This window comes from Falco punctatus (assembly GCF_963210335.1).
Source record: "Falco punctatus genome assembly, chromosome: 1".
Taxonomy (NCBI): domain Eukaryota; kingdom Metazoa; phylum Chordata; class Aves; order Falconiformes; family Falconidae; genus Falco; species Falco punctatus.
Window position 1 is genome coordinate 73,088,150 of NC_137580.1, and position 27,194 is coordinate 73,115,343.

General features: G+C 39.5%; 1 protein-coding gene across 11 annotated transcripts in view; it reads right to left on the reverse strand.

Annotated features, from left to right (window-relative positions):
• PDLIM5 (PDZ and LIM domain 5) overlaps positions 1-27,194 on the reverse strand; it is a 142,014-nt gene that overhangs the window by 59,241 nt on the left and 55,579 nt on the right. For 10 of the 11 annotated variants that reach the window (XM_080368841.1, XM_080368840.1, XM_080368837.1 and 7 more), the window contains one exon: positions 1,212-1,251. In XM_080368841.1, the coding sequence (XP_080224967.1) occupies positions 1,212-1,251 (40 nt within the window). Of the gene's footprint in view, positions 1-1,211; positions 1,252-4,145; positions 4,314-27,194 lie in introns of those variants that run through there. The other variant, XM_080368846.1, reaches the window with a different exon arrangement.

Sequence of the window (27,194 nt, forward strand, 5' to 3'; positions counted from 1 at the left end):
AAACGAAGAAGCACAGAAGCAAGCTTCACGGAGACTGCAGCCGTGAGATGTACGGAAAAAAAACAAGCCATGCGTTTTTAGGAAAATGATCCAAGCATGCACAATCAATATGAAATCCCATAACGCTAACTCCTCTCATCATACCCAAAAGAGACACCCCACAAATCAAGTTCAAGAGACTGAAGAATCACTCTATTGTAAAACCCACCAGGTAACTCATGTGGAAAAAATCAGTGGTTTTTTATTAAAAAAAAAAAATCCACATTCCACCTCTCAAACCCCATTTAAGATATGCACATTCCTCACACACAAGCATCGTGGATGCCTGTACACACACACAGCGTGTATCGAGCTGGGGACAGGGCCGCTGGGAGTGGAACCAGAGCACTGGAGCTCTTTTATTAGAGGCCAGTGCTTCCAGGCTCAGTGAACTTTTCCAGTTGCACTCCATCAGTGTGCTCCAACATCTTCATATACACTTGTCAGATCAAAACTCTCAAAAAAATGCAAAATTTTTTTCCTCCCCAGGAGCTATGCATTACCATAGCGGTTCCCGAACTGTGGCCTTTCAAATCACAGTCAGCAGAACAGTAATATAGTATACAATCTTTACCTCCACTGGAGAGGATTTTGAAGTACAGGCCATTTGTAAGCATTTTCAGGTTTGCAAACAGCCTTCTTATCAGAAAGGGGGGTTTGAAACTGTTACTTGAAAACAAAACATTAGAAGAATGGAGAACAAATAATTCCCCGGAGCCTTAAGGAAAGTGAGGAGAATTGTTCTCTGAAACTGTAGTATTTAGATTAGCTGCTTTCAAATACAAAGATTTCAGTGCCCATTAAAACTAACAAAAAAATCTGCAAACGAACCCCACCACAAAAAAAATCCTACTAAAGTTTCCCACTTTGGAACAGAGTAAAAACTTCTGCAATATCTTTCTAAAAAAATGTTCCATGATCTGGAAGTTAACTTTTTTTTTTAATAATCATTTGCCAGGTGTCTCAATATTTTTTTGAGGGGTAGGAGAAGCAGAGCAGAAATCACTTAAAGATTCAAACACCACAATACTTTTATGTAAAACATGGAAATCAGGCATGTTATATTGAAAGAAAAGTTTGAATGACAGTGCTTATCAACAACAGGGTTTGACAGATGGGTAATAACAGTTAGTGCCACATGCTACATTTCTTGGTTGTGATGATGAGCATACCTTTGGTACATGGACAAGATCAGGTTTTGTAGAAGCCACTCTGGAAGAGGAAAAACATACACATAATCATAAAAACCAAGTTATTTTATGTTTAGGCATTTCCCTGTTCCAGCTCACCACATCCACCCACAGATATATAAAGTATTCCTTTTTGTTTCCTCTAAAAGAAACAAGAAGCATTCCAGTCAAACCTACAGCATCATTGTTAATATACGGAAAAGGCAAACCCAAACTTGATTAATTAACCCAGATACAACATTAGGAACTCTAGCATCTCTCATCAAGTACTATTTGATTTATAAATTCATAATACCGTATCACCAGTTATGAGACTTCAGCTTCAATTTGCTTATTGTTTTCCTTCCTTTCAAAAGAAACTATGTCACATAACTCAAAGGCTTTGGTCAGATAAATTGTGTTTTAAATATACCGTGAACTTTATCCAGGCTTAAAACAGCTTCCTTTTAGAACAACAACAAAAATCCTTCTAAAGTACTTAGCAAATTAAATAATACAAACATTTGGCACAGTCTTTGGTCTTCAAAGGTAAGGTTAGTGTCACTTGAACTCCACAGCAGATGGCAAAAAATTTCTTTTGAACAATGGATGCATTGAAACTGCTACGGGGTGGTGGGAAGGAGAGGAAGTATCGCAATGGAAAGGATTAAGAAGATAAGGTATAATAAAATCTTTCCATTCTTTAAGTGAACTGGCAACATGTTCAGGTAAAGGCATCTCATTTGGTTGGTTTGGGATTACTTTTTTTCCTGATTTGCATATACTTACATGCAAACATACAGACACACACACAAAATTAAAAAAAAAAAAAAAAAAAACAAACCAACAAAACAAAACACACAAACCAGCAAAATATCTGACATTTTGTCTGCAAACATTGCTGCTTATATACTTGAGTCTTTTCATGTTGTTTCAGTTGAAAAGTGGCTTCTTGCCACATTTCAAAACATTTCTGGCCATATTTGGTAGCTGCTCAGAAAAGCTGGCATCCTTAATGAACCGAGAACCGGCAATCACATCCTGCCTGAAATCACACAACCCCGGCTTCCGACAAAGCTTCTAAAGAGGGTTTTGAATCACTGATGCTGGATTCTCATTTTCAAAAAGATAATTTGTCAGGGAGGCAAAAAGGTTTATTTAACTGGAGATCAGCTAACAGAGGCTACAACTTTACACACCTGTATTGTACAAACCAGCTTTTCTATTTCTACCAGGAGAACATGGAGAGCTATATTTGGATTAGGCACACTTGGTACATTTAACAACTTCTTTTATTTTCCTTTTTTTTCCTCCTCCATTGTTTTTGGTTTTGTTTTGTTTTGTTTTTAAACTAATTATGTTCAAAATGTTTACTCCTTCTGTGAAAGCCATTTGGCCCTCAGGGCTCATCAGATGCCAGCAAAGCAATCCTGCTGCAGGTCCAGTAGCCAAAAAGGGAGAGACACAGAATCCACACACTATGCTGGGGAAAAAAAAAAAAAAACACACACACAAACAAAAAAAAGCAGCGCACAAGATCATCTCCTGCACTTTGCCTTCACCATTTGTGCATTGCTGCTGACACACATTATGTCCACATCAACAGTAATTCTCAACAGAGAGAGGGTTTTGTCTGCTCTGAGGAACAGGTCCGTGCTCCCCTTTCCCACAGAGCGTGCAGCCTATGAGAAGGGTGACCTCCAGCCCTCCAAAGCACTGGGGTGCATCATTAATCACCCTTAATTGCAGAGTTGTCAATTTGCACCAACAAAAGCAAGAAGAGGAAAAAAAAGCCAATAAAAAAGAAAGAAAAGTTTCCATATGTAAGACCAGAGTTAGAAGGAAACATGCATCTCACTCTGTATCTTAGGTACAATTATTCCAAGTAACTTGGAATGTTTTATGTATTTATTAAGCTGATTTAACAGTAAGAAATAGAAAAATATTCATTATTCAAGTCAACTACCATGTTTCATGCTTGAGAAAAAACAACTCTTTGCTAATGCTGGACCTTGTCATTTCAGTTTCATAAAAGGAACGTACTTAAACCTTTTTCTTTTTACAAAATAATCGAAATTGACTTTGCAATGCACGAGATTGCTCTGCATTCATCAGTACAGCAAAATGATTTCAAACCACTATTTCAAGATGACCTGAAAACAGTCTTCAAAAACATCATACAAAAAGAAGAAATGGGAAAAAAGGGTGAAAAAAAGCCTCGATAACTGAAAAATTCCCAATGTTCTTTTAACATCGGAGTCACACAGCATGACATTACTTTTATTTCCCTCAAACATACTTGAAACAAGGACATAAATTCGTGTGTCCCAGACATACTGGAAACAGTTTAACTTGGCCTTGTTGACTTCAGGCCGTAATAGGACTAAAAATCTGTGATTTATCCCATATTGTATAAAGAAAATGCTTGCCCAGCAAACTGAGCCACCAAGATCTAAATCTGAAAAATGCACAGTGGTTAGACAAGACAGTACTAAAGGAAATGCGCACTTAAAGCTGAACAGCAAAACACAGCCAACGCACACATTTAAGAAAATACTTCCTTTAGGGCTATTTCCCTCAAGATTTTGATAGATGCTACTAAATTGCATAGCAAAAAATAATTAAACTGGAGAATCTTGTACATTTTCTCAGTTGTTAGCACTTTGTTTGCCACCTCACAATTAAACATATTAGGATTTCATGCTGGTTTGGTCACTTTGAATGTGTTATGAATAGCTGACTGGAAAGGCTTTCAAAATGAGATAACACACTTGCTCTTACCATTTACTAGAAAAGCAGGATGGCTTAAAGCAGGCTATTTTCTAAATGATTTAAAACTAGCAGTTCAGTATATTAGCTTATGCAATATTTTCAATAACATACAAACAAAGCAAAGACATAAAAGCTCAATATAAATGCTTACTATAAACAACTCACACAAAAGACCTTGGCAAATGGTTACAGTTTCTAGCTTCATACGAATTATTATAGACAACAAAAATAGAAGTGGCAGCCATCACTTACTGACAGCCCAATACTGAAAAGGAAAGCACACAAAGTTTTTTCACAGGCTTCTACATCAAAGATGTTTAGCCTTTCATTAAAAAACCTACCTATATTTAGCCTGTGTAAACAGTTAATTTCAACCAAACATGATCAAATTTGCTCTCTAAACATACCACAGGCCGATAAATACTCTCATGACATTTAATGCAATTCAAAACATTCCAACTTCCAGTGCAGCCTTATTAGGAAAATGAATTAGTCTGCTCTTTGCTGTAAGCCCTGTGTCCAGCAGAAACTATTCATTCTTCAAATTCTCCTTTTATTCATTCCTCTTCCAAGTATTTCACCCATTAAAAAAAAACAAAACCACAAAAAAAAAATGAAAACCAAAACACACAAGCAATTCAACACAACTCTTCTAAAATTACCGATAACTGGAAAAATCCATTAATAAAGCTAAAGCTCCAGTATTTCATGCTTCTGCAATGAGTACAACTTGATACATCATCTCCAAAGACCCATCATCAACAAAAACACTGTAATCTCAATAATTAGCATTATGGAAATATATAAAAAAAAATATCCTGCTTTGCATTGTATTTAAGTCTCAGCTGTTCTGTGTGTACAACCACACAATAGAGGTCCAAACCCTCAGTCAATAAATCCTAAAGCTTCATTGAACCTAAAATCCAAGAGGTATTTTGCAGCCATCTCTCCTCTAAATTCCATTTAAAGTCCCACCATCCGCAGATCTCCTGCTCCTTAGTAAAGGGACTATATTGTATTTATAACTTAAAAAGCAGATGCCGAACTCAATGAAAAATTCACAAGATACTGTGTTTATGAACCCCTCTATAAACAAGGGGAGCAGACAATACCAGTATCAACACTGCATTTGGGGTTTTCACATCTCTGTAACTATGAGGATTGCTCATAAAAGAAGCTGCAAGACCTTCATGAAACCATTTAGGTTGGAAAAGATCTTAAAGAACATTGAGTCAAACCACAACCCTGACACTGCCAAGTCCACCAAACAAAGTCAAGGCTGGAAGATTTTCCATAAAATTGTATTTGCTGTTCTGAACTGAACCTTTTTAATAGAAGGAAGGAAGAAAGGATTTCTGCTCACCCCCACCCCCATTTTCAAAACTGACTCCTTTTTCCCAGTTGATCAATCAGGATACAGGTTTAGGCAGCAGATAGTACATCCCTGAAAAGCTCCTGGTCAGATCTTCCTTCTAAAAAACTATTTTTTAGTTTTGCCATTGTAGTCTGCAGTTCTGTTGGTTTGCTTCATTTTATTGATAGAGACCAGTGAGCTGACAGGGCAGAAAGCTAAATGAATTTGCTTTTTGTAAATTAGCCAAATCATGGGGGGAAAAAATGACAGGCAGAAAACATTTAACATATATAACAAGCCACGACTTTCACTAGGGGTTATCTGAACAAAAACAAATGCAGATACAGTTCAAAGTACAGAAAAAAGAACAATCCAAATATATTTATTTTTTCCTTTAGACCCTTCTCTATCACAGACATAATTCATTTCTTACCAACCTTGTTCTGACTCACAACAATAGAAAAGCAAAAACGTTCTTAAGCTTACTTCTTGTTGCAACTCATACACCATCAGAAATGGTTGCCTTATATACACTAATATAACATACAACTACATTTCCCACAGTTTTGTGGAAACATACACACTGCCCTGGGCAACACCAGTCAGTAAATGAGCACTTCAGCAGTCTTGCCAGGACAAGCACCAGTGGCCTTGAAGCTGAAAAGCTCCTCACATCCCAAGGCATGGCAAAGCATTAAAAATTATTGTTAGGTACTACTCAATAAGTACTGGAATTTGTTGCAGTCATTGCAAAAAGGAGATTACTACTTTTTCTTTTTTTCTCCCTTTAGAAACACGGCAATGTTTTCAAATCTGTATTCCAGTCACCATGCTTGCTAACATCCCAGCTGATGGCTCTCAACCTTTCTTAAGTCATTTTCTTTGTTTTAGTTTATTATGTTAGTATTCATTTAGTGGAACATACCAAATTATGACAAATATGGGAATGTTAATTACAATCAAACAATGCAGACAACAGTGCTCACTGCCCACTTAACGGAGCAAATGGAAACTTCAAACCAGCGATACAGGGGAGAGAAGATGGGATGCATAATGGTATTTCAGATACCATACATCTCCAAGGGGCTTGGTACTTACATCTCATTCTGGAAATTAATTCTTACATTACAAATGTACTCTTTCTCCTCTTGCCCTACAAAATGCAGCTCAAAGTTATGATAATTCAAACATTAAAATGCAAACAGTGGGAGATGGTTGTCTCAGCATGAACAAAACATTGAAAAGAGTTTCTGTGGATGCTCTGTTTGCATGTGAAAAATTTCAGAAAAGGAACTCTTCAGCATGATAAGCCACTTTAAACAGCTTATAATTTTTGGGCTTGATGCCCTTTAATGAAGTATGTTTAATGGAGTACACTAATATTGGTATTTATTTCTTAACATAGTAGTACCTCGAGATAATACTTAACGCCTTACCTCACTATATTTAGCCTGGGAACATTAGCTCATGAGTCACCCTCAACAGATTCTACATTTTCAGTAAGTTTAAATGGGGAGAATTAACGTAATGTGCATATCAGCATTTTACATATGGTATATAATACCTTTACACCCTCACACTGTGCACTCCCCCAGCACACCAGATTACACTGAAGCACTAGGTCAGGTAAAAGCAAGAAAAATTATGTTCATGCTTTACTGGCTATTTGATATCTGGCCAAATCAAACATACGTGTCCCCCTCTTCAATTTAAATAAGGTTTGGGATTTCATCATTATGTGTTAAAATAAACAGTGCTGACATTTTAGGAGAGAAACAAGCTGCCCTCTGCTTTGGTATTCCTACCCACAAAGGATTAGTTGTTTTCGAGACCTCCCAAAGGCAACCACTGCTCATAGTCTCATTCCTGCGGTCTGTAGCAACCCTACTGAATGCATTTGTAAAGAGAGTTTAAGTGCAGGCAGATAATATTTTATTCTATTAAAGCAAAACCAAAAACCAAAAAAAAAGCTAAGAAAAAAATACTGTGGAATTGATCTCATCTTCTGACCAGAAAAGACTTTTAAAAATGTTCTTCTTGCTCCCGTGAAGGCAGAAGGTTTAGAAACCTGGAGAGCCCATGCACATGGCCAGCACTGGACTAGGGGGGCACATCTGTCCATACCTGCCCATGACTCCCCTGATTAGAGCTCCAACAGGTAAAGCACCCCCAGCACCAAGTACGGCTGGAGCCTTACCACCCTGTACGGCAGACCCCTGCCCTCGGTCCCAGAAAAGTTATAAAGCAGCCTGCACACAAGGGGTAGCTCAGTGTGTCTGAATGATGGAGCTCAGTAGGCACCAATCCCATCCTGCCACTGCTTGGCTACTCACAAGTGATAGGAAAACTAATGGCTTGTATATAAGACCTCCTTAGAAATGACCTGCATCACTGAAGGTAATGTTTATCACTTACACCTTGTTATAAACTGATTTTTTTCTTTTCTTTAAACTTTCTTAAAGCTGTCGTGCCAAGTAACATTATCCACATAACAGTTAGGTGCATATAACAGGACAAAAAACCCCACTACACCCGGGCTTTTAATAAAGAGGAATTTATACATCTGATTTTCCTTATAATTGCTTTTTAGATACTAATTGTAATACAGCAAGCTACCTTTTAAAAATAGCCAGCTTAATGAAAAGCTTAGGTTTAAATGACTTGCAGACATAGTCAGTCCTCCAAAGACCTCAAAAAGAAAAAAAAAAAGCAAAAACAGCTCAACTTCATGTTGACTTCAGCCTGTCATCAAATCTAGGTTATAATTTAGGAGAACCCAAAATAAACATTATATTATTTTTTCCAGTGCTTTCCTCAATATGGTGACTAATGTTTAAATTACCTTTGTCTAAAACATAGCCCAAATATGCTTGAAAGAGCAGGCATATTTATTTTAACTGGAAATTCATGACAACCAGCCCCCAATCCCCAACATAGCCGCCTTTGGGATTCCCCCACCGCCCCTTAAAGGCATGCTTGGGAATGAGCATTTATATCAACATTTCTTCTCTCAAATGAAGAATCTGGCAATTTAGAGAGCCATTAGATTATTGTATTTTAATTCTTATGGGGGCCAAGCACATCTCTCCTCCATGTAGCGGCTCACCCACCCATGGCTTCAAGAAAATCTGAGAAACACATTGGAAACATCGTTAAACAAATGAGACTAAAGCTGTTTCCAAGGCGTCAGGCAGAAATTACAAAGAGGATCCATGTCCTTCACAAGGTCACCAGCGTGGAAAGCAATGTCACCCACCCAGACCCCAGGAGCACTGCCCAGGTGTCTTTGGCCAAATCCCAGCTGCTTCCCTACCTCCTATCAACTCAACCACATGGACATGAGGAGAGCTTGCAGCAACTGTGTGGCTGTCAGGAAAACCATGGACTCTGGGGCTGGTCCAGAAAAGCCAGGGGCATGGCAGGAGTCGCCAATAAAGAAACATGATGCTAAATACATCAAAAAGGATGAACTCTGTTGGGTTTAATAGGATATGCTATGGTTTTTATCCTTTCCAGTTAAGGTCGGGAATAAGGTCTTTAAGCATTTGTATGACTGCTGAGTGTGACCCACCACCAAACAACCAAATTTTCTTTCCCATTTTGCTCCTTCAGGCACCTCTCTCCTACGCCACCCCTGCAGCAAGGGACAAACATCGACGTACACAAGCCCAGGGCCAGGCTGTGACACAAGGACCACCACAGGCCTTTCCACTGCAGGGACACTAAAGCCAGCACGGACCTGCACCAGTCCTCACTGCAGCAGGTGTGTTTAGGAGGGCTCCCCCAAGCCCCCCCCAAAGGAGACATCATCACAGGGGGTGGGGGGGGGTGAGGTGGGGTGGCAGCTGTGGATAGTAGAGCTGAAGCAGTATAAACCACATTACAGAACTATTACAGGATCAATTTAATGAACTTGCACTCGCCAGAAGAAGTTAATTTTTCTATTACATGTCCTCGCTTTTGTTGCCCTTTATCATTTCCGCGTATTGTTTATATGTTACTGGCTTAGCAGCACATACAGCAGGTCTAACATGCTGAGAAAAGCTGTTTATGCCTGGACATGGCTGTTTACTATAGCTTTAGATATCTAACAACTGCAATTTTAAAGACATAAGGAAACTGCCAGCTACTGCATCTAGAAGACCTCCAGTTAGCCTGGCCACACCTTTAAGGGAAAGGGAAGCCAAACAACCACCACCAGAGTATAAATCGGAGCTGGAAATTATCTTGTTTACTGCAAAAGCTAAGCAAGAAAGATCAAACAGCAGCAGTGATCTCCTAATTCCTGCAGTCAGTAAACTGGCCAAGGAACCAATTATACTGGAAACTCCACATTCATTAAGTAAAGGTGCATAAAGCAGAGTGCTGTAATTCTTCTGCTGTTTGCAACAACTGAAAGAAGAAAAAAAAAATTAATAATCCCACATGATTCCGACTAGTCCACCTAACTAAAGACTTCTCCCTTCCTGCAGCCTACCTTTTCTAAAAAAAGTAGGTTTTATCCTCAGCTCAAAATACTTCAGGAATAGCATTCACAGCATGCTCACAGCATATGCAGCAATTAACTGATTTTGTGGGCAACTAATCACTGATGCAAAACAGATACAAAACATCTGATTGTTACAAACCCTGTGAGATTTTTCAGAATGCTGCAAACATTACTTTGTCTATAAGGCAAGACGAAAGTGAGCAAGCAACATTTGACAGGCACAATATGTGTTTTTATTATTTCATGGGGTTTTGTGGTTCTGCGCCACAGACATGACTTTCTACTGACAATACCCTGGATTTTTTCAAAGGCAGTAATTTTTCAAAAACAGAGCGGAAAATAAGCCCTCAAAATGGTGCAGCTGTGTGATTCAGCTATTAATAGATGCCTGATTCTGCAGCTACTACTCACCTTTCTTTTAGGTGGTATGACAGATACATACCTAGTTCAACCTGCAGTGGTGGCTCTCAACTTGCACGTAGCTTTGGTTCAGACCTCTAGAAAATCCTGTATTCCTGAAAACCTGCCTGCTCTTCCCAACATTACCAAAAATCCCATTTTTCCTATGCTGTTAGACTTTCATGATGCTACTGCTATCTTTCAGGAAGATATTTATTTTCCGAACAGCCAATCATTAATTTATTCTCATTCCACTCGTTACTACAGGAAGGTAGCAAGAGCCTTATTGATGAGTCAGGACACTGCCATTTTGATTCCCAATAGCTGAGAGATGATCTTGACCAGCAAAGGACAGGTTTTATTTAAAGCGTCTCATTCTTTCCTGTGAGCTGATGCTTAGGAACGATTTCTCTAACACCACCAGTCAGTTCACACATTTACCTTCAAGTTTTTTCTATTCTTTACATCCCACATTCACAGAGGCGCAAAAATTAACGATGTGAAATCAAGAAAATAAAGTTACCTGCACAGGCATTAAGTACACTATTTAGCCAGTTCAAGCTAACTTGAACTATTTTCAGCATATGAAGGGCACAGCCTGTATTTAAACTGAGTAAGCTTCTTTTAATCCATTTAGAGACAACTGTCCCTTGACAGATCATCACATATCCTTTCATAATTAAAGAATGCCTGCAAGTTAGCATCATAAACTATGCATGTCAGAGAGATGTGGTTTTTCAAAGGAAAGCAACAGGTGTGGGCCATATTCTGTATATGAAAAACAAAAGTGTAAATAGAGCCAACTAACATCACTTGTGGCACCCAAACAATGAGATGCATGTTTATGAAGGAAAAAGTGACACCGATCACACAGTGGACTGAGGTAGGATGGACTTGGGCATCATTGGGTCAGGGAAACAACCTGTACATTACCAGATTCTGAGCTATATGGAACCCATAGTAGAGCAAACAGTGGGAACTGTTCTTTTCCCACTCCTAACACTGGGATAACAGAAGAAGAATTTTTAAAATGAGATTTTAAATAAATGCCATTAAAGCACACTACACAATCCAGATTATATTAAATACACCCCTCCACATTTTCTGAAGAAGTTTCACTCTCAAATATATTCACATACTATTCAAATTCACAAGTAAAGGTCATATCTAAGAAGTGTTTCAGCTTCCCAAAATGCAACCTGGACTTGGCCGGGAGCGCAGGAAGCATCGCTGCACATGCACATGCTGAGCCACTGCCAAATCCCAAGGCTACTTCAGGTTATGGAAAGCAAACCAACAGGGCTTTAGAAACTTTTTGATCAGAAAACTTTTGGACCTGGGTCAAACAGCTATTCTTCAAGCTCGCTGTTTTTCTAGCAGTCTCATTAAACTATTGAATTCAATGGACATTTGACTTAACACTAGCATTGGAGATTCAAAAGCAGCAGCAACAATGTTTTGCCTAACATTTGCAGAGAGTCATCATTTTCTTGACTGTCTGATACCTTCCTACTAACAGTTCTCTTTACCTAACCAGTATAGGGAAGAAGAAAAAAAAAAAAAAAAAAAAAAAAGTATTGCTCAATATCCCAAAGCACTAGAAATGGTACAGCCATGCCAGCCTCAAGAAGTTCTTAATCAGGCTGTCTGTAATTTGGTAATGCAGTCAAAGTCAGATCTGTGCTTCTGTATCACTTAGGAAATTACAGTGCACACGAAGGACATCAGACTTCCAAAGCAATGCTCCTCACACAGGCTTCCCTGTATTTCCTAGTTTGAGAAATTAACAGCTTTGCTCTTGGTCTCCTTTGTATGACATAACTTTCTGCAGTGGAATCGGAGGCTGCTGCAGGCTTCCTCTAATAAAAACCCCAAGGGGAAAACAAGACACAGACAGCATGATGACAACGATGATGACAAGACTGGTTTAGATCATGGTGAAAGAATTTCTTCAACTTTTTGTTCCAGTCCTCAAACACTCACTGGCACAAAACATGCCTCAGCAACAGGCACAGAATAGCTGTTACTACCAATTATTTGTATAACTATGCACTGGCACGCTAGGAGAGGCTAGAGCACCTCCAGGATTCTTGTCTCCATTTTGCTAGTGGTTTGTTACAACATAACGATTAAGTCACCTTCAATTTTCTCATCTTCATCTTTAATTAATCACCCTACGTTTAATGCTTTTAAAATAAAGTAATAAGCACAAAACAGATACCTCTGGCTATTTAAATAAAAGTAAAATGAAGCAATTTGTAGGGAAACAAATACAGAAAGTGATCAATTAAACTATCCCTGTCATCTCAGTCTTATAACAAATTTGATTAGCTTTATGCAGGCATAAAGTATATGCAGGCTATGTATTTCTTAACAAAAATATGCCACCCAAGAAACTAAGAAGATTTTGTCAGAAGTTGATGCCTCTCAACTTCTGGTTCAGTCACTTGACAGGAGAACTTTGAGTGTTTCATACCCTCATACCACATAAAATCCTGTCCAGTTACTGGATCAAGTTGCTGGTACGTACAGCTTAAAGGCTTTCATTTTTTCAGTGAATCAAACGTAACATTTTCAGACTGCCCGCATGGGCCAGGCAGGCTCTAACTTAACAACTGTACCTGGCATAAAAACAGAGCAGGCAAAATTTGAGAAGTAATTTATTATCCGCTAAGAGAGGCACGATTGTTCCAAGAAAAAAATAATAATTCTGCCGTATCTAAACTTATCATTACCTCTTTTAACAAATGCCTCGCAGAGCCTGTATTACAGACTCCATGGAAACAGGCCAGGGAGTTGGCCTAACACATGGAGCCAGACAGCTCATGTTGACACATTCAAGCGCCCTGCCCTTCAATACTCTCGCCTACTCCCTTGTAAACTGCATCAAGATTTGGCCAGGCATTTTTTCCCCTTTTTGAGCAATGAGCAGCCAACAGTATACAAAGAACAGTAATCAAGCTGAAACAGAAAATGAGGTATTGCTGTAGCAGCACTGTATATTTCAGATACAGCTAAAGCCTGCAGGAAGGAAGCGGTGCAACATATCAGACACCACACACAAACGCTACACAACTTTGCGACAGTGATGCTTGTTTTCAGACACCAAAGCAAAGATCCTCAGGGCGAGATACTGCTCATTTGCTGTGTGAGAATGGGGTTGGATTATTTTTTTTAAGTGTCTCTGAGTCTTCTTATACTTTCCACTCCCTTGATAGAATATAATCAAGGACTAATGCATCCCAAATGATTCTCTGTATCCTCAAAAAAAAAAAAAAAAAAAAGCATAGATATAAACCCATGAGTAATATTTAGACCAGAGAAAGACATGTATTCTGAGGCGTGGAAGAGTTAAGAAAACTTTTAACAAAATATTGCATTAGAACAATGCAGCTGTTCACAATTACCAGCATACACTGTGAGGCACTTCTGATTACCATGTGTTTCATCTACATATATCTACATATAAATGCATTATTTTGCTAGTCAAAAGTTTGGCATTTAGATGGTATCTACAAGGCTTTAAAACTGAAGTCTGCCTGTGATGTCCCAGCTGGCTATTCCAAAGTGTGCCAACAGAATTAAAATGTCACTAAAGATCATGCCACTCTCTGAGGCATCTGTGTTATTTTAAGATGTGAAGATAAACTGTGGCCAACTTTACATTGTTTCCTTAAGTCTTTCACTCAATATCTACAGATACTGCTTAAAATAAATGTGCAAAGTCACCAGCACCACAATTTACATGCAAGCTAACAAGTCTCTGAACTTTCAAGAAGGCATTGGACGGGTGGCACAGGTCAAACTAGAAACAGGTAGAAAAGTTTCACTTGAGATTGTGAATGACAAATCGCCACCATTCTTACAGGAGAACCTACACACGCTTTCAAAGGTATTAGCCAGAAAATCTGCTATTTGAGAACAGAGTTGGGGGAACAGGGGAACATTTAAATTATTTACCTGAAATAGCAGAACTCTGAAAGCATTGGCTCACTGCCTGCAGAAAACATTCATCACAAGCAGTTGCACGCTAACTGTATCCTCCAGATTATTGTTCTATGGACGATGTTGGTGAGGAGGTGCAACTCCATAGTCTACTACTTGAAGGGGGTTTTTTTGGGGGGTGGGGTGGTGGCACGGAGCGGGGAAGTCATGGGTCTCAGCTGCTTCCTACAACAGTTTCTAGGTGTGCATTTGACTTGGAGCTAGGAAATACATGATGTGAAACACTGGTCTCCACACTGTAAATTGCACTTCTTGGCCAATCTCTTTGTACAAAAATCAAAAGATCAGCTCTCCAGACATTTTTTCTTAACACCACGTTTACATTAAGCAGACCAGGGACCAATATTATTTACCTTGGGCCAAATGCTATCTCCAAGAGGAAACATCCATGAAAAGGAAGAAAAATGTGTCACTGACCTGTGGAAAGCTTAGTATTTCTGCAGTCTCATGCAAAAGTGAGAAAGCATTTCTTCACAGTCCTGAAAAATATTCTGTGTTGTTATACAAAGCTTGGGTTGGGTACCATGGTTTGGAAACCAACAAAGTAGTGCTGGCCATCTTCTAGTCTCCATACACGACATCCCATAGTCGTCTTCGCCAGCCACGTACACAAAACCTGTTTTTTGGAGAGCTCTCACTAGGGCTGCTCCTTGCTTACCCCCAAGTCTTTCCTATGGGCTTGACCAGCCCTACAGGTACAGAGAGTTTGAAATGATTACAACTGCAAGAGTTCCCTAAGCCCACACTAGAAGACTTCCACACCTGCCATCGCAGAAATCCGATTATCAGCTGGGTCTTCTGCTCATTTCTGCCAGTTTCTCCTCTTGCCTCCCTGCCTGACCATTAGCAATCTACAGTGACCTAAAGCAGCACTATTTGTTCTGGCATATACGGTACCTTCACTTCCACATCTTTAGAGGAATGGGTAACCACATGGTCTGACTGATTCTTTTTAGTAAGGGCAATTAAAAAAAAAAAAAAAAAAACACCACCAAAAAAACCCAAAACAAAACCAACCAAACAAAACCTGACTCAGACTGAGAGACAAAAAGGAAAAATGCTGAAATGCCAAGAGGTAACTTAATGATTTGGTGACTCATCATGAGAGGAGTCGTCTTTGCTGTTTAAAGAAAAAAAAAAAACCAAACAGCAGGAATGTGGTGCATCATGAAAAGGATCAGATGAATTCTTCACATTTTTAAAAAATAAGATCATTTGGGCAAATTACACAATGAATAGGGTAGTGAAAATAAATAAATGATGTTTGCAATTACTCTGGCTCACTTTCATTCTTCCTTTTGGCCTCATTCACAGTGTGCAGCTATGATATCTCATCTTAACAAGGAGACTTTCTCTAGTGCTAATGTATTGAGGAGGAAAAAAAAAAAAAAAAAAAAAGAAAAAAAAGAGGGGGAAAAAAAAACCATCTTAGCCAGGAAAAATATCCATGATCAACATTAAAGATGTAGCTTTTAAATAAAAATTTGCCATAAAATTAAACTCTCAAAGCCACATAGCAAACTAGAACCTTCTTCATCTCTCTTTTGCAAAGAAAGAAAAGGAAAACGAAAGGAATAGTTTCACCATGTCCTTTATTCAGATCTTGATCAAGGGTGTGTTGTGTCTGTTAATTGCTGGCTTACGGCAGAAACAGTTCAGGTCCAGCTCTGCAAGATACTGTATTAGCAGCCTTCCTGGAGAAAATGCCTCAGGCTCCATTATCTTTAACAGCAGATTAAGTCCTTCTCATTAAACAAAGAACCCTTTTTCCTCCACATCATGAGAAATTCCAAATTTGTAACTGTCTTATTGCAAAATGCATTTTTATTTCTAGTATAAAAAACACATACAAATCTGGAATCCATCCTCCTTACCAACATAAATCTGCCAGATGATACTACCGGATGATTACATGGTATGTAGTCCTGATTTCTCCAGCCTTTGTTCCTTCCCATTTGAAACGATCGGTAACAACACTGAATTGATGTATTATTAATTTTAGCATTGGCATGCTATCTCCACTCACCTCTATATACTGTATGACAGAATCTGTGTTATTTGTTCTTTATTATACGCACCAACTACATTGTGTGTCATAAATACTTCACTAACAAGTAATGTAAGTAAGGATCACTTGTTTGTGTTAAAAAAAAGAAAAGTGACCTATAGATTTCATTCATTTAAGATACTAGTTCCGAAATTTTCCTGGATCCTAAAAAACCCAAAACCACACAACCAAAAAACCCGCAACCTTAATAACTTTTCACAGAAGTGCTTAGGAATGCAAAAAACAATTTTCACTTACATGAGACACCTAATTCTCTTCTCTCCATTCCCACTTCCTACCAAAATACATCCTAAATGATAACTGAGATTTAATATCGATTTTGTTAGACTACTTTTTTTTATTTAATGAGGTTGTTGTTTACCTAAGTCATGCTGAAACTTGATTTCATTCCAACTTCCACGTTAGCCCAAGATACCTGTTCGTGTCACCTTACTCTAGCAGCCCTGCCACTAGGGGAACTTCAGTCTGCCCTTGCTCCAACTCGCTCAAATTGCACTAGGAGCTTCCTGCTGTAGGAAACCCCCCTCATCCAAGTCTATGAGGTCCAAAAATCCCACAACCATACTCTCTTTGTAATTAAGTTATTCAATGTTGCTCCTTTGTAGGCAGCCTCAAGAGACGCAACACAAAAATACTAATCCCAGCATTCACTTGACTATCACATTAATGAGGTGGTGTCTTATGGGTTAATAAGACTGTGGAAAATGACTGACTTGTCAAGCCATACCTTCCCCTCAAAACTTGGAAAGGAGGTACCTGGCTACTCTTTCGGCCAAGGGACTCGAAGAACACTATCGACAGCAGGCACACTTACACGTTTCAGTACTTGAGAGGCCTTGAGTGGAAAATATTACACAAATACTTGCAAAAACTGTTATATTTAGGCCCAGTACATGTATTTTACTGAGTTCACGTGTCACTGAAACTTATAGTCTGCTCATGTGGAGTGGCTTTGTATGTGAAGGAAAAATAATCAGTTAATAATAGAGAAGCATTAGTTATCTCTGAAGTCACTGTGCTCATTAAAACTTTGGCTTTCTAAACTCTGTAATACATTTTAAGAATGTATTCTACATTCCATTTTTCACATAGAAGATTAGTAGTTAGAAAGGTTACTATGTGGTCAATAGACTAACTACTCTGGGTTTGGTTATTTTCCCTCCAAAAAGCATTAAGGGAGTGTTAAAAGTCCCCTGTGCTGAATCTCACATTATTTCCATAATTTGTTTCCTTCTGCCAAGATATTTCTTCCCTGTCCAGCAGCAACCAGTCACAGCTTAAATGCAAACAACAGACTAGCCCAAAAGCAAGGCCCCAAAACAATTGCCACTCAGAAAACCCATGTAATTGTCTGGTGAAGATTTTATTGAAAACAGGAGGCAACATCAAACATCAGCTTCAAAACAGTCTCACCTGCTGACATAAATTCTCTATAAAGCTCATGTGTGTCTCAGACAACGGTTCGTAACCTTTCAAATTTCACTCTTTTTAAAAAAAAAAAATGTTTTGGAAGATTTTGTGCTCAGCCACACCCACATAAAAATAACATCAAATCCTTGTGTATTTTTTGTTTTGTGTTGGTTTGGGTTTTTTAAGTAGTATTTTTATTGTATCTTGGTAAGAGTTAGAAGTGTTAGGAAATTAAATCTTGCCAAAACTGTGGGGGAAAACACTCCGCAGACATGATAAGCTTAAAAGTTTTAAGGCATTAAGAGGAATATTGAAGATCCCAGAATATGAAAGCATATGAATCTGTTTTGAATTTAACTGTAAGACAGATTGAAATCACGTACAAATTTCATTTTAACAGACGAACTACACTCAACTTACAGAGTCCACAAGAATGCTGGGAAAAACCTAAAGTCAAACTTGCACCAATATTTTACAAAGTATGCAACAAACACTTTGTTAGCCTCAAGTGCAATTTAGCCTAAACTGAGAAAATAAGCAAGAATAAGAATCATTTACTCATTTTAAGAGAAGGAGATGTCATTAAGGAAAAATAAATAAATATGTCCAGGTTCTGTTCTGGTTCAAACGGGCACAACTCCCCCACTGTAGCTACATGAGTTCTGTTTTGAGCATCTAAGGCAAGCGAGCAAACTTGCCTGGCTGTTTAAGTGGGCAAATTACTACCCAAAGCGTTCTTGAAATATTTGCAATAACTTTTTTTTTTCTTCTTCCTATTTTGTCACTATATATTTATTGCTAGTGGTCTTGGTTTTAAACTCTCATAGACCAAAAGCAAAGCTAAGTCTTTGTCACCTTATATTTTTGCAGAAAAGACCATAATGCAGTCTTCCGATTCAGATAAGAGCCAACACTAACATCTCTGTGCTGCTTCTCCCAAAAGTTACACTTTCCGTAAAACTTCCTCATCCTTTGAAACATGCTGTTCTTTCTGACAGTTGTTTCCCTCCTGCTCTGCTCCCTCTGCTCTCATCTTTATGATCTGTATCTAGAGTCCAGCTTCTCAGAGCTCCCTGAAATGGGCAGCATCAAACACTTCCCTTGTATTGATTAGTTGCCTCAGGGATGGGGAGAACAAGGATCTGATGCCTCCACCAGCAGCCGGTGGTGTCAGGTCACACACAAGACAGAGGAGTATTGTGGAGCAAACACCAAGCAAATGCAGGAGGTTAAAAGAGCAGTTCAAAACCTTTATAACGGAGAGGTAAGGTCTCTCAAATCTCCTTACTCATTCAAAGGAAGAGAAGGGAAATTTTCCTTTCCCAGCACCTTTTGTGCATCGGCTCAAATACAGAAGGGGTCCACCAGAAGCACCACAAGGTCAGGTGGGAAGCATGTCCTCTGGGGCTCTGCCCCAGCTGGGAATCAAAGTCCTTTCAACACCTGAAACTGCTGCATCTCTGTGACTGACAGAACATGCACATTAGCAACTGCAAAGACAATCTGGTGGGATTAAAGGTTCAGCTGTGACCAAACCGAATTGTCAGATGAATCCTCAAGAATTCCTATCTCAAGTCTCAAACTGGAAGTTGTCAGGGTCTGCACCAGACCTGAGCCTTTGTCAAAAGCAAGAAAGGTGTACAGAAGTAGGTAAAGAAAATGGACATTTTTTTTCTGAACAACTCACTGTGCATTAGGTGAAAGTGGGGATACACCCTGCACAAAGCTGGAGGAAAGTGCACTTTTTAAAAAAAAGGCAATGTGAGAAAATACTTTTCATCTGCACACAGCACAAGCCCTTGATATTGTTAGCCTGTCTGGGACAAGAGTCATGTTGAGGGATATATATCCCTAAATATAGACATATGCCCATAAAACCCCAACTCAATTATTAGTTACAAGTGTTTATGATAATCAAACCCACACCTCTTGTGCAAGCATCCAGGTTTTCACCACGCAGAGGTTACTAGAGGCATGATTTACTTCTCACCCTCCCTCCTGCTGAATCATCAGATACCAGCCACAACAGGTCTGGATACCAAACTAACAGGTTCACTGATCCAATACGCTCCTCCTCTAAGACAAAACCATCCCTACAGTTTTTCCAATTCTCTTATTATTTTTCAGGCTTAGTGTTCAGATCAGAACACATCCACTGAAACACATCCTTTTCAGTATCAGGACAGAGCACAGTGTAACAGAAAATGTGAAGCAGTGGGAGGGATGTAAAAATCAAGATGTTCATGGTGCTCTGTTATCCAACCACCAGACAAAGCTAGATTTTACCTCTAATGCTGAAGTAAGAGGAGCATTAAAAGATTAAACTCTCAGGTCTATTTTACAGGGCACTGAAAATCTACAGTGCGTTTTGCACCAGAACATCCAAGAGCACACCTTTCTTCTCATTTTATTTTGTTGTAGGAAACTTCTATTTGGGAAATGAAACCTGTGCACACTCCAAAACCTAAGTAATATTTACCAGTTCAAAGCATATTTATGTCATCACCAAAATGTAAAAATAAGTGCAACAATCAGTATTTGCCTACGGGGCTCTTAACAGCAAGAGAATATTTGGGAGGAGAACACAGACACTTTAATTTGAAAGGAACTAAACAAAAGTGACTGGTAACAGTCACCCCTGATTTAATGGTCTCCATGATACTTCATTTTTCTTAGTATCTTCTATTGAAGTCTGCAGAGCAGCCTCAACAGCTATCAAGTAAGATCAGATTTGACTGTGTGAAAGGTCAATAAAGGTTATCTGCATGACAAAAAAGAGGAAACTTTTAGTTTTAGGAAATAAAACATTAAAGCCAAAGCCAGCCTGCTGCAAATCCAAAAATGGAACTAGAAATCCTATGCTTAACCACTAAATCAGTTCTGACAAATAAAACGCCACCTGAAATATCAAGAACATTAATGGAAAATACTTTGCAAGTAATACAGCATCATCACTGTATTTCCCACAGTGGGTAATATTACTACAGAAACGGAAAAAAACCATTTTGCTACATTATGTAGCAGTGCTTATGGAGTATCAGTGACTGTCACCATGAATACCACAGAAGTCCATTAGAAAATAAGGAAATGAAAGCCAGAACTGCAAAGGCCTCCTGGAGAAAAACACTGCAGGTAAATCACTTCAAGTGAAACAAAAATATAACAAAATCCTAACAATACCACTTTTCTGATGGCTTGCTGTAACTCATTAAAGAAAGAAAAAAAAAACAAACCACCAAACCAACCTACACTTCCCTCTGAGAATTATTTATAAATAGGAGGAAAACAGTTACCAAAACTTCCTGAAACACAGCTATGAACCTTTTCCTCAGAATAACTAAAAAGCAGGACTTAACTGGGAAATCTCACTAGGAGCAAACATTGCTTGCCTGTCAGCACTCAAGATCTGAACTATTCAATGGCTCAATTTCTGCCTTCTGAACCAAACCCAAACACCAACTTCCACCCACCCCACAAAAATCCCCAACAAATCCAAAAAAACAACCACATGCCTTTCAGTATCATCTGTGTGAAGAGAAGAGACAAGGAAAAATAAAAAGTGCCCAGACCAAACTTCTATGGCCACTATAGCTCTTGGAAACGGTAGTGCAGCCCAAATCTCCTGTGATATAATGACTACAGAAAGGCTGATTTGGTATTGCACTGTCAGCTGAGAGTCTGCGTTTTCCCCCTCACGTAGGAAGCTGGCATTTCTACCCATTAAATAGAATCTTTATTGCACGTCACGTACGTATCAACAGTCCACAAAATTAACTCCTGTGGTTTTCAAGAGAGTTCTTAGACTTCTATAACAAAGATTAGCTTAGTTTTATTCCTGCGTTCCTGAAATACATATATTTAATGTTTTGGAAATAAGTTCAATCTATTACTTACAAGCATCTATGCTATGAAAAGATTGCTTAGGAAGAGTTGCACCTCTTCGGAGAGGGGATGTTTGAGCATGTATTGCATGTCCTGCTGCCACCCTTCAATAGTAATGAAAACACTTCAACACCGGGAACGTAAATGAACTTAAAAAGAGAAGCAAAACTGACTTGAGGAGTTTGCAACCTGCAGATTATCGCCAGACTCCCAGTAATGATAGTTACCACCGTAATCAACCCAGACATCTTTTCTGGATAGTTTCAGCTTGCGAACGTTAGTCCTTGCTTTCAGTAAGAGTATATAAATCAAACCAAGTTAAGTACATCAGGTGATTCCCTGCTGCCTGCAGACATACTCCCTCAAAACAAGCTTTTTTGAATTCTGAAAGATAGAAGAGGAAACTGTTGGTATTGCAGGAAGTTACTTTACATCACAAGCAGCAGTTTATTATTAAACTGGTCTTTTACCCAGGCAAGGCACTGCAAAGTGGTCCTCACTTCACGTGCTGAGGCATGCTGGCCATCCAGCACATGCCAAGATCAAGTATAACAATCTCATTTCCCGATACCTCCTACTGAAGTACAGTGTTTCACATAAAATATATCTGGATAATTCATCACTGTTCCTGTCTTCAGAGACAGATCAATCGTGCCAGACCTCAGCTAGAATACAGATTAGGTTTAGTTTAGTTTTAGAATTGAGAGAAAATAGGCTTCTAAACTACTGTATGTCTAAATATTGAGCCAGAACTACTACCTTTCTAATGATCTGCTTGTATAAAACTACTTTTGAAACTCATATAATCTTTTTCACTGTATATTTTTTGTTTTAGTGATTGAATCTTTGTTTTTAAAAAGTCTCATATTGTACATCAGAGTGGTTTAATCCCTAGAGTGGAACTATAACGGAAGGCAATTAATTTTCATATCTATCTTAAATGTAGGAATTAAAGAACACACTCCGTATAATAACAATAGGTGATAAACATTTATTCTTTGGCCAGTCCCAACATATCTGAAAGACATGCACGGTTTCAGACCTTACAGCGAACATCTTTACTTCCCTGTCCGAACATAAGCAATTTAAAAACAAACAAACAAGCAAACCACAAATTAACATACAAAGTTCAGAATTACCTTTTGTCGTGTTAGTCAGATATCTGTGCTATACGACTTGTACAAAGCAGAAGCACAGACATTTCTCACTGGTTAAGGAAATAAAAAAGCAAGACCAGCGGTTAAGGCCCTTTAGTTGCCACTTGATCTGTTGGAAACAGGTGGGAACTTCTGGGATCCAACACTTTCTCCCTTCATTTTCAGTGAGGGACTCAGATTACACAAGACACGCAAACCTCCTCCCACAAGCACTCACTACCCTCCAGTGATGCCCCAACTCATCTCCCACCCAGCTGCTTACAAGGCTCTGGTGATTTATAACATCCGAGCTATCCCCCCAAACAGCCTCTCAACTGGCCAGCCCTTATTCCATCAAGGATTTGGACTACAAGAGTAAGAACCCTGAAATTTTACCCCAAATTGAATGTATAGGCTCCCAGCTTATGAGAGTCGATTACTACATGATGGCATCCTTATTTTCATACAAATGAAGGTGGAGTTTTGAAATATCTTCCTAATCTGACTGCCCTCTGGTTCAGCCCACCATGATACAGTATGTAGACAAAACTCCAGAAGCAGAATTACTTACTTGCTGCAGTTGCAGAAAATATCGCCTCAGAGCTGCAATTTCCCTGGGGGCAAAAAAACTAAAACTGAAAAGAATAAAATAAAACCACATCCACATTACATGTCTCTTCTTTAACTCTCACTGACTTAAATGTTTTATTCCAGGGCTGTTCCTTTACTTCGTTTTCTGTGCCCACACACACACACACACCCCGGCCTTGCAGTGGTATTCATGGGGTGGGGTTGCAACTGAAATTAAGGAAAGAAAATGTCTTTACACTTAAAACTGAAGGAAACATTTTGACATTCAGTAAATAATTATCTTTCTTTGGTACCTGCCATTGTCCACAATCTTTATGTACGTTCTTACACCACACACTGTATCAACCTCAAGAAATGGAACAGCCTTTACAAATCCTGATATTTTGCAGCTCCAAGATCCCCAGGAAGGCTCTGAAGTACACACCATAAGGAAGGCTGCTATTGCTTAACTAGCCCTCACTCCAACCAGTTTTCCTGGCAGATGAGTAGATACAATCCTGCAGAAGTCACTGAACCCCAGTTTTACACTGCAACCTTCCATTTCATCCCAGCAACTTTGCTTTGAACTTCCAGGCAAGCCTTTAGTTTGTCAGGTTCACTTAGCTGCAGCATGTTTTGTGGTTCACCTAATTGCTAGCTGACGTGCAGCAAAGTGCTGTGAGCAACAAAAGATTTTGAATTCCAGCTGGAAGCAAGAGCTGTACCCTTCCATTAATTTAGTTTGTGGGCAGGCTTTCCAAAGGCATGGCTTAGCTAGCAAAACCTGCTCAGCTGCTAAATTAGGAGCAAAAGCTTTCTATTTTGCCTCCAAAGAAAAAGTGCATGCACCACTATGACATCTTTGCATGGAAAGAAGAAACCAGCACCATTCGTTAGCTCTGAATTCTTTGGAAGACGTTTTACCCAGTGCCACTTAATTTCAAAACCAGATAAAACAGGAGGACTTAAGCTGACTCTGTTGCTTGCACTGCAACGGACAGCATAGAAAGCCACATGCAAAACCCTTCCGGCTCTAGAAAAGCTCCTGTCAAGATGCAAGGGTATGAGGAGCCTGGAAGACTTCAGGTCAGCTGTCACCCCATACCTGAGGCGCACACAGCAGTTACACTGTCTCAGGAGTGGCCTGGGAAGGCACCAGCCCACGCTTTGAGGAGCGAAGAAAATCTTCAATAAGACACCACCAGCCAAGCCGAGGGGTGAGAACCGCCAGGCTCTAGAGCAGCAGCACCTCACCTCCAAGTCCTAAAGCCAACGTTCATGGAGCTCACAAGAATTTGAAGAGCCTGCACAGAGTTTGTGGGATTTACTTCAAAGAAACGTCGGCTAGGAAACAGATTGTGCAGGTTTACAGAGTAAAAGCAGGTTTCTCAGCAGTGCCGGATGGTTGCACACTGCGCGACAGCGCTGGCCCTGCAGGTCAGGGTATTTCCCAGCCCAAAGGTCAGGCTGACAAAAGCACTTGGCAATTTTCATGCCACGAAGCTCACAACGTCGGATCAGCTCCTCCTCAGCCAGCTACGTACCGAACGTCTGTCGGCAGCTAGCCCGGCCGTGTGGCGGGCCAGGAAAGCCCCAGCTCTGCAGGGCATTTCTCCTCAGCCCCGTCCAGCAGCCGACCCACACGTGTGGCAAGCCCAACGCGGGCAGGGCGAGGGTCCGACTGGGCAGGCAGCCCCCCACCAGATGCACGTGCAGTCCTTTACACTTCCACAACGAAAACAGCTCCCAAGGCCGGTGCCAGCAGCCTATGCAAACCCTCACATCCACCTGCCTTCCAGGCTGAGCCCCCAGTAGCTCCACTGGCACGGCTCTGCTCCCCTTCCACCTCAGCAAGAGCTTCTCAACATACGTTGAGTGAGTGCTGCTGAAACAGAGATCACAGAGATCATGACAGGGATCACAGAACAAGTCACCAGATACTTTTAACCAAGAAACTCCGAGAGCCATATTGCATTCTTCATCTTACTACTTTTCCTGCTTGGTCAAGCAGGTCCTCTTCTGCAGCCCAAAGTAATATGTTTTTGTTTTTAATGTAGACTTTTCTATTACTGCATTTTCCTATTTCTGCATACCTGATGTTTTGTAGCCTGAATGCTTCTTTGGAAACACACAATTCCATAAAAATAATATGATAAAACAAGAAAGACTCAGGAATTTTAATATGCAGAGAAAGGCAGATCTGTATCTGCATCATTAAGCTGGTTAGATTAATTCCCCAAACCTCTACTGCTTTGACCTTACAGGCTACCAAAAACTTTGACAACAGTTTTAGGGGTTTTTTTCCCCCCCTAAAAAAGTTCACTGGAGAGCTTTAATGCTTCAAGTTGCTGAAGTGCTGGCATTTGGCAGGGAGGAGGCCATCACCATTTAAGATCAGCAACGGATCAGAAAAAGGTTAATGCAAGAATAAGAAAAGGTCTGCGGTCAATGACGGAAAGTTCAGCAGGAATGCTCAGTCTCGCAGGGCTACATGGGGCTCCATGAGCCACCACCTCAGAGCTCAGTGACATGGCCAAAATAAGAGAAGTGACCCTCTGTCTGGAAGGCACTACTTTTCAGCTGGTTTATTTTCAGTCGTAATTATTGACAACTCGTATTAATGATTGAAAGTAACAATCTAGCATTGAGAAATAAATTGCCTGAGTTTTTTGAGTAGCAGCTACACTATAAATACAGTTTGTCTATATATTCCTAGCCATAAGACCCCTACTTAAGGGTTTTGTAATTTTTTGTGTCTCAACTCTCTCAATTAGAAAGGGATAATGGTGTTTATTTCCTTAATCATCCAACACTCAGTTTTGACATCCCTGAAAGAAGTTATGCAAGAATTAACATTAGAGAAAAAAGGATTCTAGCAAAAAAATTTGTTTTCAGCTTTAGAAAAAATTACTCATAAGTTGTGATGGTTTCAACCAATTTATTGCCCCCGTTCAGCTAGCACTGGACAATAAACCTTCTTCTGTATGCTAAAAAAGCACATCACTGAAAAACAAAACTGAAGTCAGAATGCCTATGTAAGGGAAATGATGATGACTAGTAAACCAAAGTTGGAGAAAAATAAGACTTCCAAATGCATTCTTATCATAGCTTTCTTAAAGCTCATCCTTATATGGCTTATGGAAACAAAATACCCACCCCAATGAACCCAGTACTCATAAACCTGAAAGTATGAGCTTTAACCATCATCTAAAGTGAAGCCTGCATTTTTAATAGCTCAAAATCCCTTCTGTACTTGCATTCTTCTGCTCACTCCTCTTATTTATATTATAATAGCCTCTCCTGCCATTCGATTTAGCAGTTACACTATTTTCTCACCTTTCTATGGAGACAATTTAAACTTTTAAACTTTAGGACTTCAAACCCCCCTTTAACAATGACCAAGGCTGGCTCTTGGGTTCCATGGTGCCATTCCCTGCACTGCTGGGTTTTATTTTTGAGAAATTAAATACATTACAGCTAACCTACACTAGGGCAATATTTCAATGCCTGAGGGGCAAAGGACTCAAGTCTCTTAAAACCTGGTCTACATCAAGGTGCCTCACCTCCCCATCTTCCAAATGGGAACAGGAGTATCCATTTTGTCCAGGGATTGTCAGAACATACGTTCCCCACACAGCAAAAGGCTCTTCCTCCTGTGCATTCTCTTCCAAAGCGGAGCAGGACTCTCAACACAATAAATGGTAATATCATCATATTGTTTTCCAATAAAAGCAAGACTGGGAACAATAAAAATAGTAAGTAAAAAGCATATTGAGCTAGTCTTACTGCAGAAAACCCTTTCTGAATTAGATAACTTGAAAAATGACCTTAGAAATAAAAATGAAATGATCCATAACATTTTTTCCGTATTACCCCACCTCAAATCATGAGAATTTCAGAT